Source organism: Schistocerca piceifrons, chromosome 1, assembly GCF_021461385.2.
Source record: "Schistocerca piceifrons isolate TAMUIC-IGC-003096 chromosome 1, iqSchPice1.1, whole genome shotgun sequence".
Lineage (NCBI taxonomy): Eukaryota > Metazoa > Arthropoda > Insecta > Orthoptera > Acrididae > Schistocerca > Schistocerca piceifrons.
In genome coordinates this window covers 974,807,257-974,820,299 of record NC_060138.1, presented here as the reverse complement: position 1 = coordinate 974,820,299, position 13,043 = coordinate 974,807,257, and the positions used below count along the sequence as shown (strand labels likewise).

The 13,043-nt window shown below is 42.0% G+C and overlaps 1 protein-coding gene across 1 annotated transcript in view; it reads left to right on the top strand.

Annotated features, from left to right (window-relative positions):
• Nucleotides 1-13,043, top strand: part of LOC124794913 (putative tyramine receptor 2) — a 79,336-nt gene that overhangs the window by 42,107 nt on the left and 24,186 nt on the right. The window contains exon 2 of the mRNA XM_047258618.1: nucleotides 7,998-8,285. Coding sequence (XP_047114574.1) covers nucleotides 7,998-8,285 — 288 coding nt within the window. The remainder of the gene's footprint in view (nucleotides 1-7,997; nucleotides 8,286-13,043) is intronic.

Sequence of the window (13,043 nt, the reverse complement as noted above, 5' to 3'; positions counted from 1 at the left end):
GAACGAGAAGAATGGAGCACATGCGATTATTGTATAACAACGTCTGCCTATGGTCTGCTAATTTCGCGAAAGAAGCTATCCTTCTGCTTGGTTGGGTAATAATCCTTCAGCAGCAGTATTCATCACCGAGTACAGCACTTGCCTGCGAAAGGCAAAGGTCCCGAGTTCGAGTCTCGGTCGGGCACACAGTTTTAATCTGCCAGGAAGTTTCATATCAGTGCACACACTGCTGCACAGTGAAAATCTCATTCTGGAAACATCCCCCAGGCTGTGGCTGAGCCATGTCTCCGCAATATCCTTTCTTTCAGGAGTGCTAGTTCTGCAAGGTTCGCAGGAGAGCTTCTGTAAAGTTTGGAAGGTAGGAGACGAGGTACTGGCAGAAGTAAAGCTGTGATGCGGGGCGTGAGTCGTGCTTGGGTAGCTCAGCCGGTAGGGCACTTGCTCGCGAAAGGCAAAGGTCCCGAGTTCGAGTCTCGGTCCGGCACACAGTTTTAATCTGCCAGGAAGTTTCAATCTGTTTGTTGTACAGAACTAAACATAGTGTGTTTCTTCAAAATTTAGGGAGCGTCCATTTTCTGAGAACCACTAAATAATTCTTTGGAAAATATCGCACAAATCACCAATCCTGCTTATGGAATGTTAAGTGAAAGGTCGTTGACATATATAATAACTAGGAGCGGACCAAAAGTTGAGCCCTGTGGGACTCCTTTGGTGATTTATCAAAAATGGTTCAAATGGCTCTGAGCACTATGGGACTTAACATGTATAGTCATCAGTCCCCTAGAACTTAGAACTACTTAAACTTAACTAACCTAAGGACATCACACAACACCCAGTGTGATTTATCTCTAGTCACTAAATTTTCTACCCTTACAACATTGTTTGAATTATTCAGCACAACTTTTTGTATTTGTTTGTTAAGTATCATTCAAATCAGCTGTGCATGAAGTGATCAGTTGAATAAAACTTGAGTTTTTGTAAGAGAATAACGTGATCTACACAATCAAACATTTTGTAAATCTCATAAAAAATACCAGCTGCCGATATTTTATTATTTAAGACTTGTACTGTTTGATGATTGAATTTATAGATTGCTTTTACAGCTGAGTAACACTTCTGAAAACAAAACTGTGTTATGCTAAGTAAACTGTTTCCACTATGAGACCACTCTTGACTACATTTCCTTTTGAAATATTTTTGAAGGATTTCACTTAGGAAACTGGACGATATTTGTTTATGTATGTCTTCTCACCTTTTTTATGAAGAGGTTTAAGAGTTGCATATTTTAACTTGTCTGGAAAAATTCCCTGAGCCTGTGATGCATTGCATATATCACTTATGGTTATTACATATTAAGTTACAACTTTTCGGAGCCCTTTTCGAAAGTCCATCAACACCACATGGGTTTCTGTTCGTTACAAATTTTATAACTGTATGAATTTCAGTAAAGGATGTTGGTGTTACTTCTAATTGCTGAATGTTTCATGGAATGACATTTTTATATATTCTCTTGCTTCTTCAACTGAACCATTTCATTATGTTTTTGCTGCTGCATTTATAGATTAATTGTTAAAGGTACTTACAACTTGCGAATTATGAGCTACAACCATGTCATTTAGTTTGTTATAGTATTTCTTAGACTGGCTATCTGTTTTATCTTCCATTTGACAGTATCCCATATAGGTTTACTCTTATTATCTGCACTATTTATTTCTGTCAGGACAAACATACTTCTGAACATTATAATGGCTTTCCTTAAAGTGCTACAGTATTTTTTGTAGTATGCAAGCAATGTCAGTCTTCAGTTATTCTGACCTTTATACATTTTTCCCCATTCCTCTTACATCAGATTTTAATTCACTTAGTTATCGACAGTCTATTTGTTTGTGCGTAGAACTTCTGGTTGATTCTTTAGGAAAGCAGCTTCCAAATATTGACACAAATTTGCTATGGAATAAACTGAATTTGACATTAACATTTCTTTGTGTGTATGCTTCATCTCTTACTCTCATCTCTCCTCATTGATAAGCCTCACAGCTTTGTATGAAGCTATCTTAGTGTTGTAAGGTGTCATATTGTTCTTTTCCATTAATTGTGCCTCATGATTAGATAGTCCATTAGCAGTTGGGTACACTTTAATTGTTTTGGTCTGAACACTGTCTATGAAAAGGTTATCAATCAGGTTCCTGCTCCCTTGCTGCACACGAGTCGAAAAATTGACTACTGAAATTAGATGGAAGCGCCCAAATAATTATGATAATTTATTTTTCGTGTCCGTATCTTTTAAGAACCCTACATTGAACTCATCAGAAACTTCTGTTTCCTCTTGTCTGACAGGTAGCTCATTAATGTACCTAGATCTCCTTAATAACTGGAAGTTTTCTAGAGATCTGTAGACTGTTACAATTGTCAGAGACTTATTTTACAATAACAGCCCACAGGCACATGCTGCTATGTTCTGATCGACACAAAAACTATTTGTTGAATCTTTTTGACATTGTGCCCAGCGTTTATATACTGTTTTCAGAGTGACAAGGAACACACATTACTTTAGAATCGTTCGCATGTTCTACGCATACAAGAAACTCATGTATCTAGTTTTTCAATCCTTTTTTATGTTCCGATGAAAGAAATTAATTTTATTTTTCTTGAGACTGTTACAGGTATTATGATCCTGTTCCACTCCAATTTCCTTAATAACTGCACCCCTTTGGCTCCAGTAATCACAAAGATTTCGTCTTGTCTTTCTTGTACCCCCCTTTCACATTCTGCAAGATTCTCAGTTAATCTTTTCTTACCCCTCCTGTTCACGCACAGACCAAGATTAGCACATCCCCTTCTCCCAGTCGTAGCAACACGCAGATATGAGACTTTGTTTCTCTCAAAAACAGTTGACTCAGATCTTTGTTCAAATGGCTAACAGCCGTGTTAACCCAGGGCTGGTCACGTCATCCAAAAGCTCCAACAACCCCACACGAGTGTGTGCTGTTGCTGCACCTACTTCCTCCAAGTCACTTTAATGTCATATTGTAAATTTTCAGCCACGCTGTTTCCTGCTCTCCCTATTATAAGTACCTTATCCTCTCCATCAAAATCTTTGTAGCACCCCTCTCTCCCAGATTGTCCTAGTGATTGATAAAACGGGTAATTCGAAACGTAAAAGATGAGATTAGTTTTAGTTTTTCCTAGGATCAGCCTTCCTAGACTCATAAACGCTCGATTACTAACTTTAAGTTTGAATAATTCAGTGTTCTTAATGGAAATAAGAACACATGAAGTGAATATAGATGGATAATTCTTAACAACACAGGAAGTAAGAAGATGATAACATAAATACCAAACATATTCTGCTTGTAGGGTTGTCACATGGCTATTATTATTATTATTATTAATATTATTTTGTTAAACTTTTTTACTGCTGCTCAAGTGCTAACATACTATTCACATTGTGATATTAACTCTTTGAGGATCTCTAATTGGATAGGAAAAAGCTCCTGAGTGCTCCATCTTGCGAGGTGAAATAAGTGCATACTTGCTAAACTGACAATCTGGGTAACGAACTGGAAAAGATAAACCCCATCAGATATGGAGTATCTGTACCCTTGTGCCCTTCTTCGTATACATAGTCCCCGCCAGTTTTTTTAAGTGTTATGGATGATTAATAGTAAGGATGAGGAACGAGTCATTTACACTCATATTACATATACAAATATCGCTAGAAGTTGACCATTCACAAGTTTTTATCACTACTGATGTGAATTTTTCATTCTTTTCCACCTCCTTTCATGTATTAATGAATAGGAACTCTAATGTGGAACTGAAGGAGATGTCATGGATCAACTTTTTCAGTTGATTTTCACATATAATTTTGCTTTCTATCAATCACTTTATGTAAGAACATTCAAATAGAAACACGACAGACAGGATAAAATAAGTGAAATTTTTATTATTTCAAAAGTAATCACCATATCTATTAATACATTTACCCCACTGTTAATACATTTATCCCAAAAATGTCTTTTCTCAGAGCTCCAGAGAAAGGGAAATCACTTGGGGAATGATTAAGCCTGCGTGGAGGATGTGAAAGGGCTTCCCAGTGAAGCTTCTGCCATCGAAATGCCCACCCAAATGCTGACAAGGTCACTTCGACTACGCTGCAGAATTTTCGTTGGGTAGCCCTAACACAACTTGCATGTAGTCGCGATCTTCCCCATGCGACTTCAATTCTTTGGAGTCCTGTTGAAAGACATTCGTGGTCGTCGATTTGATCGTTGTTCCGTAGGCAACCGCAAACATTTTTCCATGGAGGCATGGGCCGTCATGTCTCACAGTGCAATAAATCTGTTATCCACTATGGGGCTTACTTTTGACATAATAAACGGGTTAGTCACTTTTATTTCACCTGTCTCGTTTTCATTTGACTATTACTTATACACTGAGGTGACAAAAATCGTGATACAGCGATATGCACATACACAGGTGACGGTTGTATTGCGTACACAACATATAAAAGGCTAGTTCACAGGCAGGGCTGTCATTTTTCTAAGGTCAATCATGTAGAAGGGTTTCCGACGTCATCATGGCCGCAAGACGGGAATTAACAGACTTTGAATCCGAAATGGCAGTTGGAGCTGGACGCATGAAACATTCCATTTCGGAAATGGCTAGTGAATTCAATATTCCGCGGTGTATAGTGTCAAGCGTGTGCCAAGAATACGAGATTTCAGGCAATACCTCTTACCATGGACAACGCAGTGGCCAATGGCCCTCGCTTTACAAACAAGGGCAGCGTCGTTTGCGTTAAGGAGACGGTGCTAACAGACAAGCAACGTCGGACGATTTTATATATTGACAATGTGATGAACAGTCCAGAAGAGTTTAATTGAAAAATCACCGCTACTTGAAATAGCCGCAGTAATTGTACTGGACGTACGATGAACGCATCCACTATGACAGTGCTGCAGTGCCTCTCTTGGGAACGTGACCATACCGGTTAGACCCTAAATGACTGGCAAACCATGGCATAGTCTAGCGAGTCCCTATTTGAGTTGGTAAGAGCTGATGGTAGGGTTCGGGTGTGGCGCAGACCCCACAAAACCTTAGACACACGTTGTCAACAACGCACTCTGCAAGCAGGTTTTGGCACCATGATGATTTTTGCTGCGTTTTCATGGAATGGTTTGGGTCTTCTGGTGCATCTGAACCGATCATTGGCTGGAAACGGTTATCTTCGGATCTTTGGAGACAACCATCTGCAGCTATTCACGGACTTCATGTTGCCAAACAACGATGCCGTGTAACTTAACCACAATTATTCGCAAATGAGGAACATTTTGGGCATTTCGAGAGAACTATTAGGTCACACACATCGCCCGACAGGAATCCGATCGAACATTTGTGGGACGTAATCAAAAGATCAGTTCGCGCACAAAATCCTGCATCGGCAACACTTTCGCAGTTATGGTCGCCTATAGGGGCAGCATGGCTCAGTATTTCTGCACGGGCTTCCAACTACTTAATGTGTCAACGCCCCGTCCAGTTCTTGCACAACGCCGTGTAAAACGACGTCCGACACGATATTAAGAGATAACCCATGTCCTTTGACCTGTGAGTGTGTCTTTCAATAAGTCATCAAAGGATTAGGCAGCAACATTGTGCACCCGTTTATGTGTTACAGACAGACTTGTAATGTGAGTATCAGGGAATGTCACAATGTATTTAAAAAGATAAATAAACTTTGAGATTTCGTATCCCATCATTATACATCTGTACGCAGACGATAGCAAGAATGATGCATGGGACACGAAGAATAAAACACATAGATATAACACGAAATAAATTGTTGAACTGGCCTATTGATACTGGCCTTTTGCTGTAGTGATTACATAAAAAGTATTGAGCAAACGTGAGGACTTGCCCTCTAGGTGCTGATTATGAAATACAATTTGTACTAAAAATTCTGTACAACTGAAATGCCACTACACCAGCTACAGCGAACACAGTATGTGGTAAAATGTAAAAGGCTAAAAACAATATTTCAGAGTTAAATCCCTGTTTCTTTACACAAATTATGACAAAATATGCTGTAATAGAGATTTGTCTCTCGCCGAGATTACACTACTGATCACTAAAATTGCTACACCAAGAATAAATGCAGATGATAAACGGGTATTCATTGGACATATATATTATACTGCAACTGACATGTGATTACATTTTCACGCAATTTGGGTCCATAGATCCTGAGAAATCAGTACCCAGAACAACCACCTCTGGCCGTAATAACGGCCTTCATTCGCCTGGGCATTGAGTCGAACAGAGCTTGGGTGGCGTGTACAGGTACAGCTACCCATGTAGCTTCAAAACGATCCCACAGTTCATCCAGAGTAGAGACTGGCGTATTGTAACGAGCCAGTTGCTCGGCCACCATTGACCAGACGTTTTCAATTGGTGAGAGATCTAGAGAATGTGCTGGCCAGAGCAGCAGTCGATTATTTTCTGTATCTGCAACATGCGGTCGTGCATTATCCTGCTGAAATGTATTGTTTCGCAGGGATCGAATGAAGGGTCGAGCCACGGGTCGTAACACATCTGAAATCTAACGTCCACTGTTCAAAGTGCCGTCAATGCGGACAAGAGGTGACCGAGACGTGTAACCTATGGCACCACATACCACAACGACGGGTGATACGCCAGTATGGCGATGACGATTACACGCTTCCAATGTGCGTTCACCGCGATGTCGCCAAACACGGATGCGACCATCATGATGCTGTAAAAAGAACCTGGATTCATCCGAAAAAAATGACGTTTTGCCATTCGTTCACCCAGGTTCGTCGTTGAGTACACCATCGCTGGCGCTCCTGTCTGTGATGCAGCGTCAAGGGTAACCGCAGCCACGAGCTGATAGTCCATGCTGCTGCAAACGTCGTCGAACTATTCGTGTAGATGGCTGTTGTCTACTAAACGTCCCCATCTGTTGACTCAGGGATCGAGACGTGGCTGGACGATCCGTTACAGCCATGCGGATAAGATGTCTGTCATCTCGACTGCTAGTGATACGAGGCCGTTGGGATCCAGCACGGCGTTCCGTATTACCCTCCTGAACCCATATTCTGTTAACAGTCATCGGATCTGTACCAACGCGAGCAGCAATGTCACGATACGATAAACCGCAATCGCGATAGGCTACAATCCGACCTTTATCAAAGTCGCAAACGTGGTGGTACGCATTTCTCCTCATTACACGAGGCATCACAACAACGTTTTCGCCAGGCAACGCCGGTCAACTGCTGTTTGTGTATGAGAAATCGGTTGGAAACTTTCCTCATGTCAGCACGTTGTAGGTGTCACCACCGGCGCCAGCCTTGTCTGAATGCTCTGAAAAGCTAATCATTTGCGTATCACAGCATCTCCTTCCTGTCGGTTAAATTTCGTGTCTGTAGTACGTCATCTTCGTGGTGTAGCATTTTAAATGGCCAGTAGTGTAGTAATAATTTGAAGTCTAAATGTTTCTGTGCTTTGTTGTTTCACTAGTTAAAAAATGAATTTTCCGGTTGTCTCCTAAACGTTTTGAATTTCTTACGCAATTATTATTTCCTCATTACGTGTTACATTTATCACGATTTAGTGATGATAGATGTCTAGATGCGTATGTGGTGTTTGTTTGAAATGCAGGGTGATATCATTTGCTGAAATCCACTCAGTAATTCCTTTAAGAACATTATATACCAGTTCTTCTGTATTTTATATAAGTTTCGGTTGATTATGAATATAGTTTAATCTCTCGGAGGAACTTATTTAGCGCATTGAATCCGGGACGGAAGATTGTTTCCATGCACGAGGCACAGGAGTGGATCTGTGACTGAGATATGTAGAGCCTCATAAGTAACATCTGTCCAATTAGAATAATCTCCCCGGCTGTCTGATATAAAACGTACACTTTCGTGTCGAGTGCTGGTGGTGATGTCGGTCTTTACTGGTCTTCACCGCTGCAGGTGGCGGTGCTGGTGATGCCGTTCAACGTGGCGTACTCGCTGATCCAGCGGTGGGTGTTCGGCATCGTGGTGTGCAAGATGTGGCTGACGTGCGACGTACTGTGCTGCACGGCGTCCATCCTGAACCTGTGCGCCATCGCCCTGGACCGCTACTGGGCCATCACCGACCCCATCAATTACGCGCAGAAGCGCACGCTGCGCCGCGTGCTCGCCATGATCGCCGGCGTATGGCTGCTCTCCGGCGTCATCAGCTCCCCGCCGCTCATCGGCTGGAACGACTGGCCCATGGTAGGTAGCTGCCATACGTTACCCTACCCCACACCGCTTCTACTGCTATATGCGCTGCTGGCGGCTGCAGGCACTGTACCTCACGACGTGGCCGTTAGGTCACAACAGCGCCGGCGAAACGTGACATCCACAAATTACATAATAGCTAATTTCTGCTCCTGACGGTCATAACTGGTGGTGATTTAGGAATTACGAGGTGATTGAGAAAAGTAATGAGACTGATAACACAGCGAACGATCTGTCAACGCTGTGTTGTTATAGTCGTGTATACCTGTTTGTTCATCCCTTAAGCCCGTCTCACACGGAGCAAGGTTCGCCGCCAAGTTTGCGAGATGGCGTGCGTGCCTGCCGGCTTGCAGGGAAAGGAGCCGGCTATCTTCCATGCCGAAGCTCTCCCACGGTGCAAGATCGGCAGCCAGTTGTGTTTTGATCGGCTGCATGTTGTGTCGAACGAAGATAGCTGCTTCAGGTACAGATGTTCAGAGGAAACTGGCGTTATTAGCTGTTTTGATGCTATACGATGCAGAGATGCATGCTAATGAGAGAAGAAGAAAGAAAGAATGGACGAAAAACTGTATTAAGAGGAGAAACGCTGGAAAAGGTGTGCTCTCCATGCTTCATCAAGAGTTGAGGTTAGTTCGCATAACACCTACTTTTGTTTGAAAAGTATCACCATTTCATTACTGTTTGACTTTATAAATATACCAATAATGACTGTTATATACGACTTTATTTTATAGGATAGAAAATCGTACATCCTTTGCAAATTTTATATGAATGGATGTATTGGTATTTGAAGAACTGCTTTGTATAGTTTCTTACGTCGTTGATCCCAGCGCCACTGCTTTTCGATAATTTTACTTTGGCGTATTCCACTTTCAAGTGAGTACGTAAATTGTGCATTTTGTTATAGCACTCCTTGCTCGTCGTATATGGTCGAACAAGACACACGGCACTTGCAACTCCTTCGAGTGCTTCTGCACGGAAGTGTTTATTATAATAGTTTGCGCTTTTCGCGACGTACAGACACTGTTCTTCCCTAAAAGTACATATCAATGCTTCAACCGCTTCTTTCGACCAATGCGGTCCCATTATTTAATAATTATAAGAACTTCCTTCCGCACCTCACAACAGCAGAAAATTGACCATCAACAAAGGCTTCCCGCCCAAGCTTTCCGCATCTGACGTCACAAACTAACGTCTCATGATTGGCCAACGCAGGTAGCACGCAGGGAACCTTAAAAGAAAAATAGAACCCGACCTATCATGGAAATCTTACAAGGTTCCCAGCAAGGTAGCCCGCTAGCAGACGACGGTGCCCGCAAGGTAGCCGTCGCGCGAGCCAGCAAGGAAACTTACAGAGCTAATCTTGCTCCGTGTGAGACGGGCTTTACAGATGCTCAGGGCTAGTTTCGGTTCCATACAGCCATCACGTGATTTTTGGTGTCTGAATCAGTGAAGCTATGCTTTTATTGTGTGTTACGAAAACGGAACAGCGAAATTTAGAGTCACATTATACCACCAAGTTTTATGTTAAACTTAGGGAATGCGCAAGGGAAGTTGGAACAGACCTATGGGCAACATTCCTGATCGTGAGCACATTTTCCGCTGGCACAAATGATTTTTTAGAGAACCGAGAACATACTGTAGACGAACATCGTTCCGGGAGACCTTCAGCTTTAAAAGCCGACGGAAATGTCGGAGATGTGTGCCCCACAGCTGAAATAAATGGCCTGCCATAAAATGTATGAAATTAAAATGTAAAGAACAAGGCCCAACTGGCTTCAACTACAGATAATAAAATTAGCCCTGAGTGCCAAAGCCTGCACAACAATGCTCGTAAATCACGAACCGGGCTCGAGTCCAATAAACAGAAATACCTAAAACATGAAGGAGCAGAAAGCCTTATCAGTTCACAAAGCATAAATTTAAATTGAAATTACCGGGGCTAGTTCGATAAAAGAGTGTATACATAACACTTTTGAAGAGAACGCCCACATGGCTTCAACTGAACCAGAAAATTGAACTTTCATTTACGATGATTACACAATAGATTACAGATGCAGCTCATATAATATTCACAAATCATGATTGGGGCTCAAACCCAATACAAAGAAATGACAGTGACATAAAACAGTTTACCAGTGTAAGTTAGCGTTAACACTACACTCCTTTGAAATAGCACAGGGCTAACTCAAGCCTAAACACACAGTATAATGAACTCTAGCTGTGTATAAATACAATGAACGAATAGCTGTGAATGGCAGCATCGTACAGCCAATACATTAAGATGTTCAACAAACAAGTTCATACGGCTCAGTCATTCCACTTCGCCCTTGATTTCTGCAGATACTAAGCAATAGACACAATATCAGGGGCGTCTTCCACCAAATCCGAGCGAGGTGTTCCTCAAACATATAAATTAACAGATCAGCAATACGCGCTCATGCTCAAAGTGATTCAATTCTAGCTGTTGGTTATAGCATCCCTGTCCAACATAGCTGGCAGCTGTTGCCATGAGGAGGCCATCCTCCAGTTATCGGTGGTCAACGACTGACAGCGAGCTCATCCGGGCCGCCGCTCAGTCGGCGCGACCAAGAGCGCGTATGCCCCGTGCCGTAACGCTACACGGAAAGGGTATATAGAAACAGCGCAAGGATCACGTTTTAGACGAAATACCCTGGCATTCGTCTTAAGTAGTTTAGAAAAATAACCATAAACTAGTGACTAGAGGGGGATCTGAAACACTGTACTCCCAAATGAGGGTCCATACACTTACCTTTGAGCCACCTCATTCGGTAGTCAGGTAGAATCAATGAGCAAAGAAGTGGGATACAGAAGCATGAAGGAATGAAGAGGTACACTTGAACTCCGTTGAGGCTATAGATACTGCGATGGTAAATAGCTCTATAGACAGTTCAGTTGAGTAAGAATGGACATATCTAAAAAGGGCAATCAATACAAGTTGGAAAGAATCATAGGTACAAGGCAGCTGCGAATAAACCATGGATAACCGAGGAAATACTACAGTTGGTAGACGAAAGAAGGAATCACAAAAATATTCAGAGAAATTCAGGAATACGGAAATACAAGTCACATGAGAATGAAATATATAGGAAGTGCTGGGAAGCTAAGACAAAACGGCTGCACGAAAAACGTGAAGAATAGAAAAATAAATCAGTCTCAGAAGGTCTGGGTCAACATATAGAAAAGTCGAAACAGCCTTCCGTGAAATTAAAAGCAAAGGGCTGTAACATTAAGTGTGCAGTGGTAATTCCACTGTTCAATGCAGAGGAGAGAGCGAATAGATGGAGGCACTACACAGAAGGTTCTTTGATGGAGAGGACTTGTCTGATGACGTGGTACAAGAAGAAACAGGAGTCTATAGGGAACGGCTGGGGGATCCAGTATTACAACCAGAATTTAAAGAACTTTGGAAGAATTAGTTTCAAAAATGGCAGAACAGATACATAACATTCCATCGAAATTTCTAAAATCATTGGGGGAAGTGGCAACAAATTGACTATTCGTGCTGGTTTGCATAATGTATGAGATTGGTGATATACCATCGTACAGCATTCACGCACTTCTGAAGATTGCAAGAGCCGACATGTGCGATGATTATCGCGCAGTCAGCTTAACAGCTCATGAATCCAAGTTTCTGACAAGATTAATACACAGGAGAATGGAAAGGACAACTGAGGATCCGTTTAGATGACGATCAGTTTGGCTTTGGGGAAGGGTAAGGCACCAGAAACGCAGTTCTGACATTGAGTTTGATAATACAAGCAAGACTGAAGAAAAATCGAGACACTCATATACTATTTGTCAACCTGAAGGAAGCTTTCGGCAATGTAAATACATTGGAATTTCGGAGAAAATAAGGGTAAGCCATAGGGAAAGACGCGTTACATTCAATATTTACAAAAACCAAGACATAACAATAAGAGTGCTAGGAATAAAAAGTTTGTAAGACAGATTGGTTGGTTGATTCAAGGGAGGGGACGAAACAGCAAGGTCATCGGTCCCATCGGATTATGGAAAGATGGGGAAATAAATCGGCCGTAGGCTTTCAAGGAAACCATCCCGTGATTTACCTGAAGCGATTTAGGGTAACCATGGAAAGTCTAAATCAAGGTGACCGGACGCGGTATTGAACCGTCGCCCTCCCGAATGCGAGCCCAGTGTGCTACTCGCTGCGCCACTTCGCTCGGTTGTAAGACAGAGGTGTAGCCTTTCGCCCCCTACTGTTCAATTTATACATCGAAGAAGCAACGACGAAAATAAAAGAAAGGTTCAAGTGTGGGACTAAATTCAAGCTTAAAGGATATGAATGATTAGATATATTGGTGACATTGCTGCCGTCAAAAAAAGTGAAAACGAGTTACAGGATCTCTTGAATGGAGTAAACGGTCTAATGAGTGCAGAATATGACTGAGAGTAAATCGAAGTAAGACGAAAATAATGAGAAGTAGCAGAAATGAGAGCAGCGAGAAGCTTAACATCACAATTCGTGATAATAGAGCGGATGAAGTTAAGGAATTCTGCTGTCTATGCAGCAAAATAATCCATGATAACGGAGCAAGGACATAAAAAGCAGTCAAGCCCAGAAAAAAGGCATTTCTGACTACCATAAGTCTGCTAGTGTGGAACATAGATCTTAATTTTAGAAAGAAATTTCTGAAAATGTGCGCTTTGTTGCCCAGATGATGCATGGGCTGTGGGGAAACCGGAACGGAAAAGGGTCGAAGCATTTGA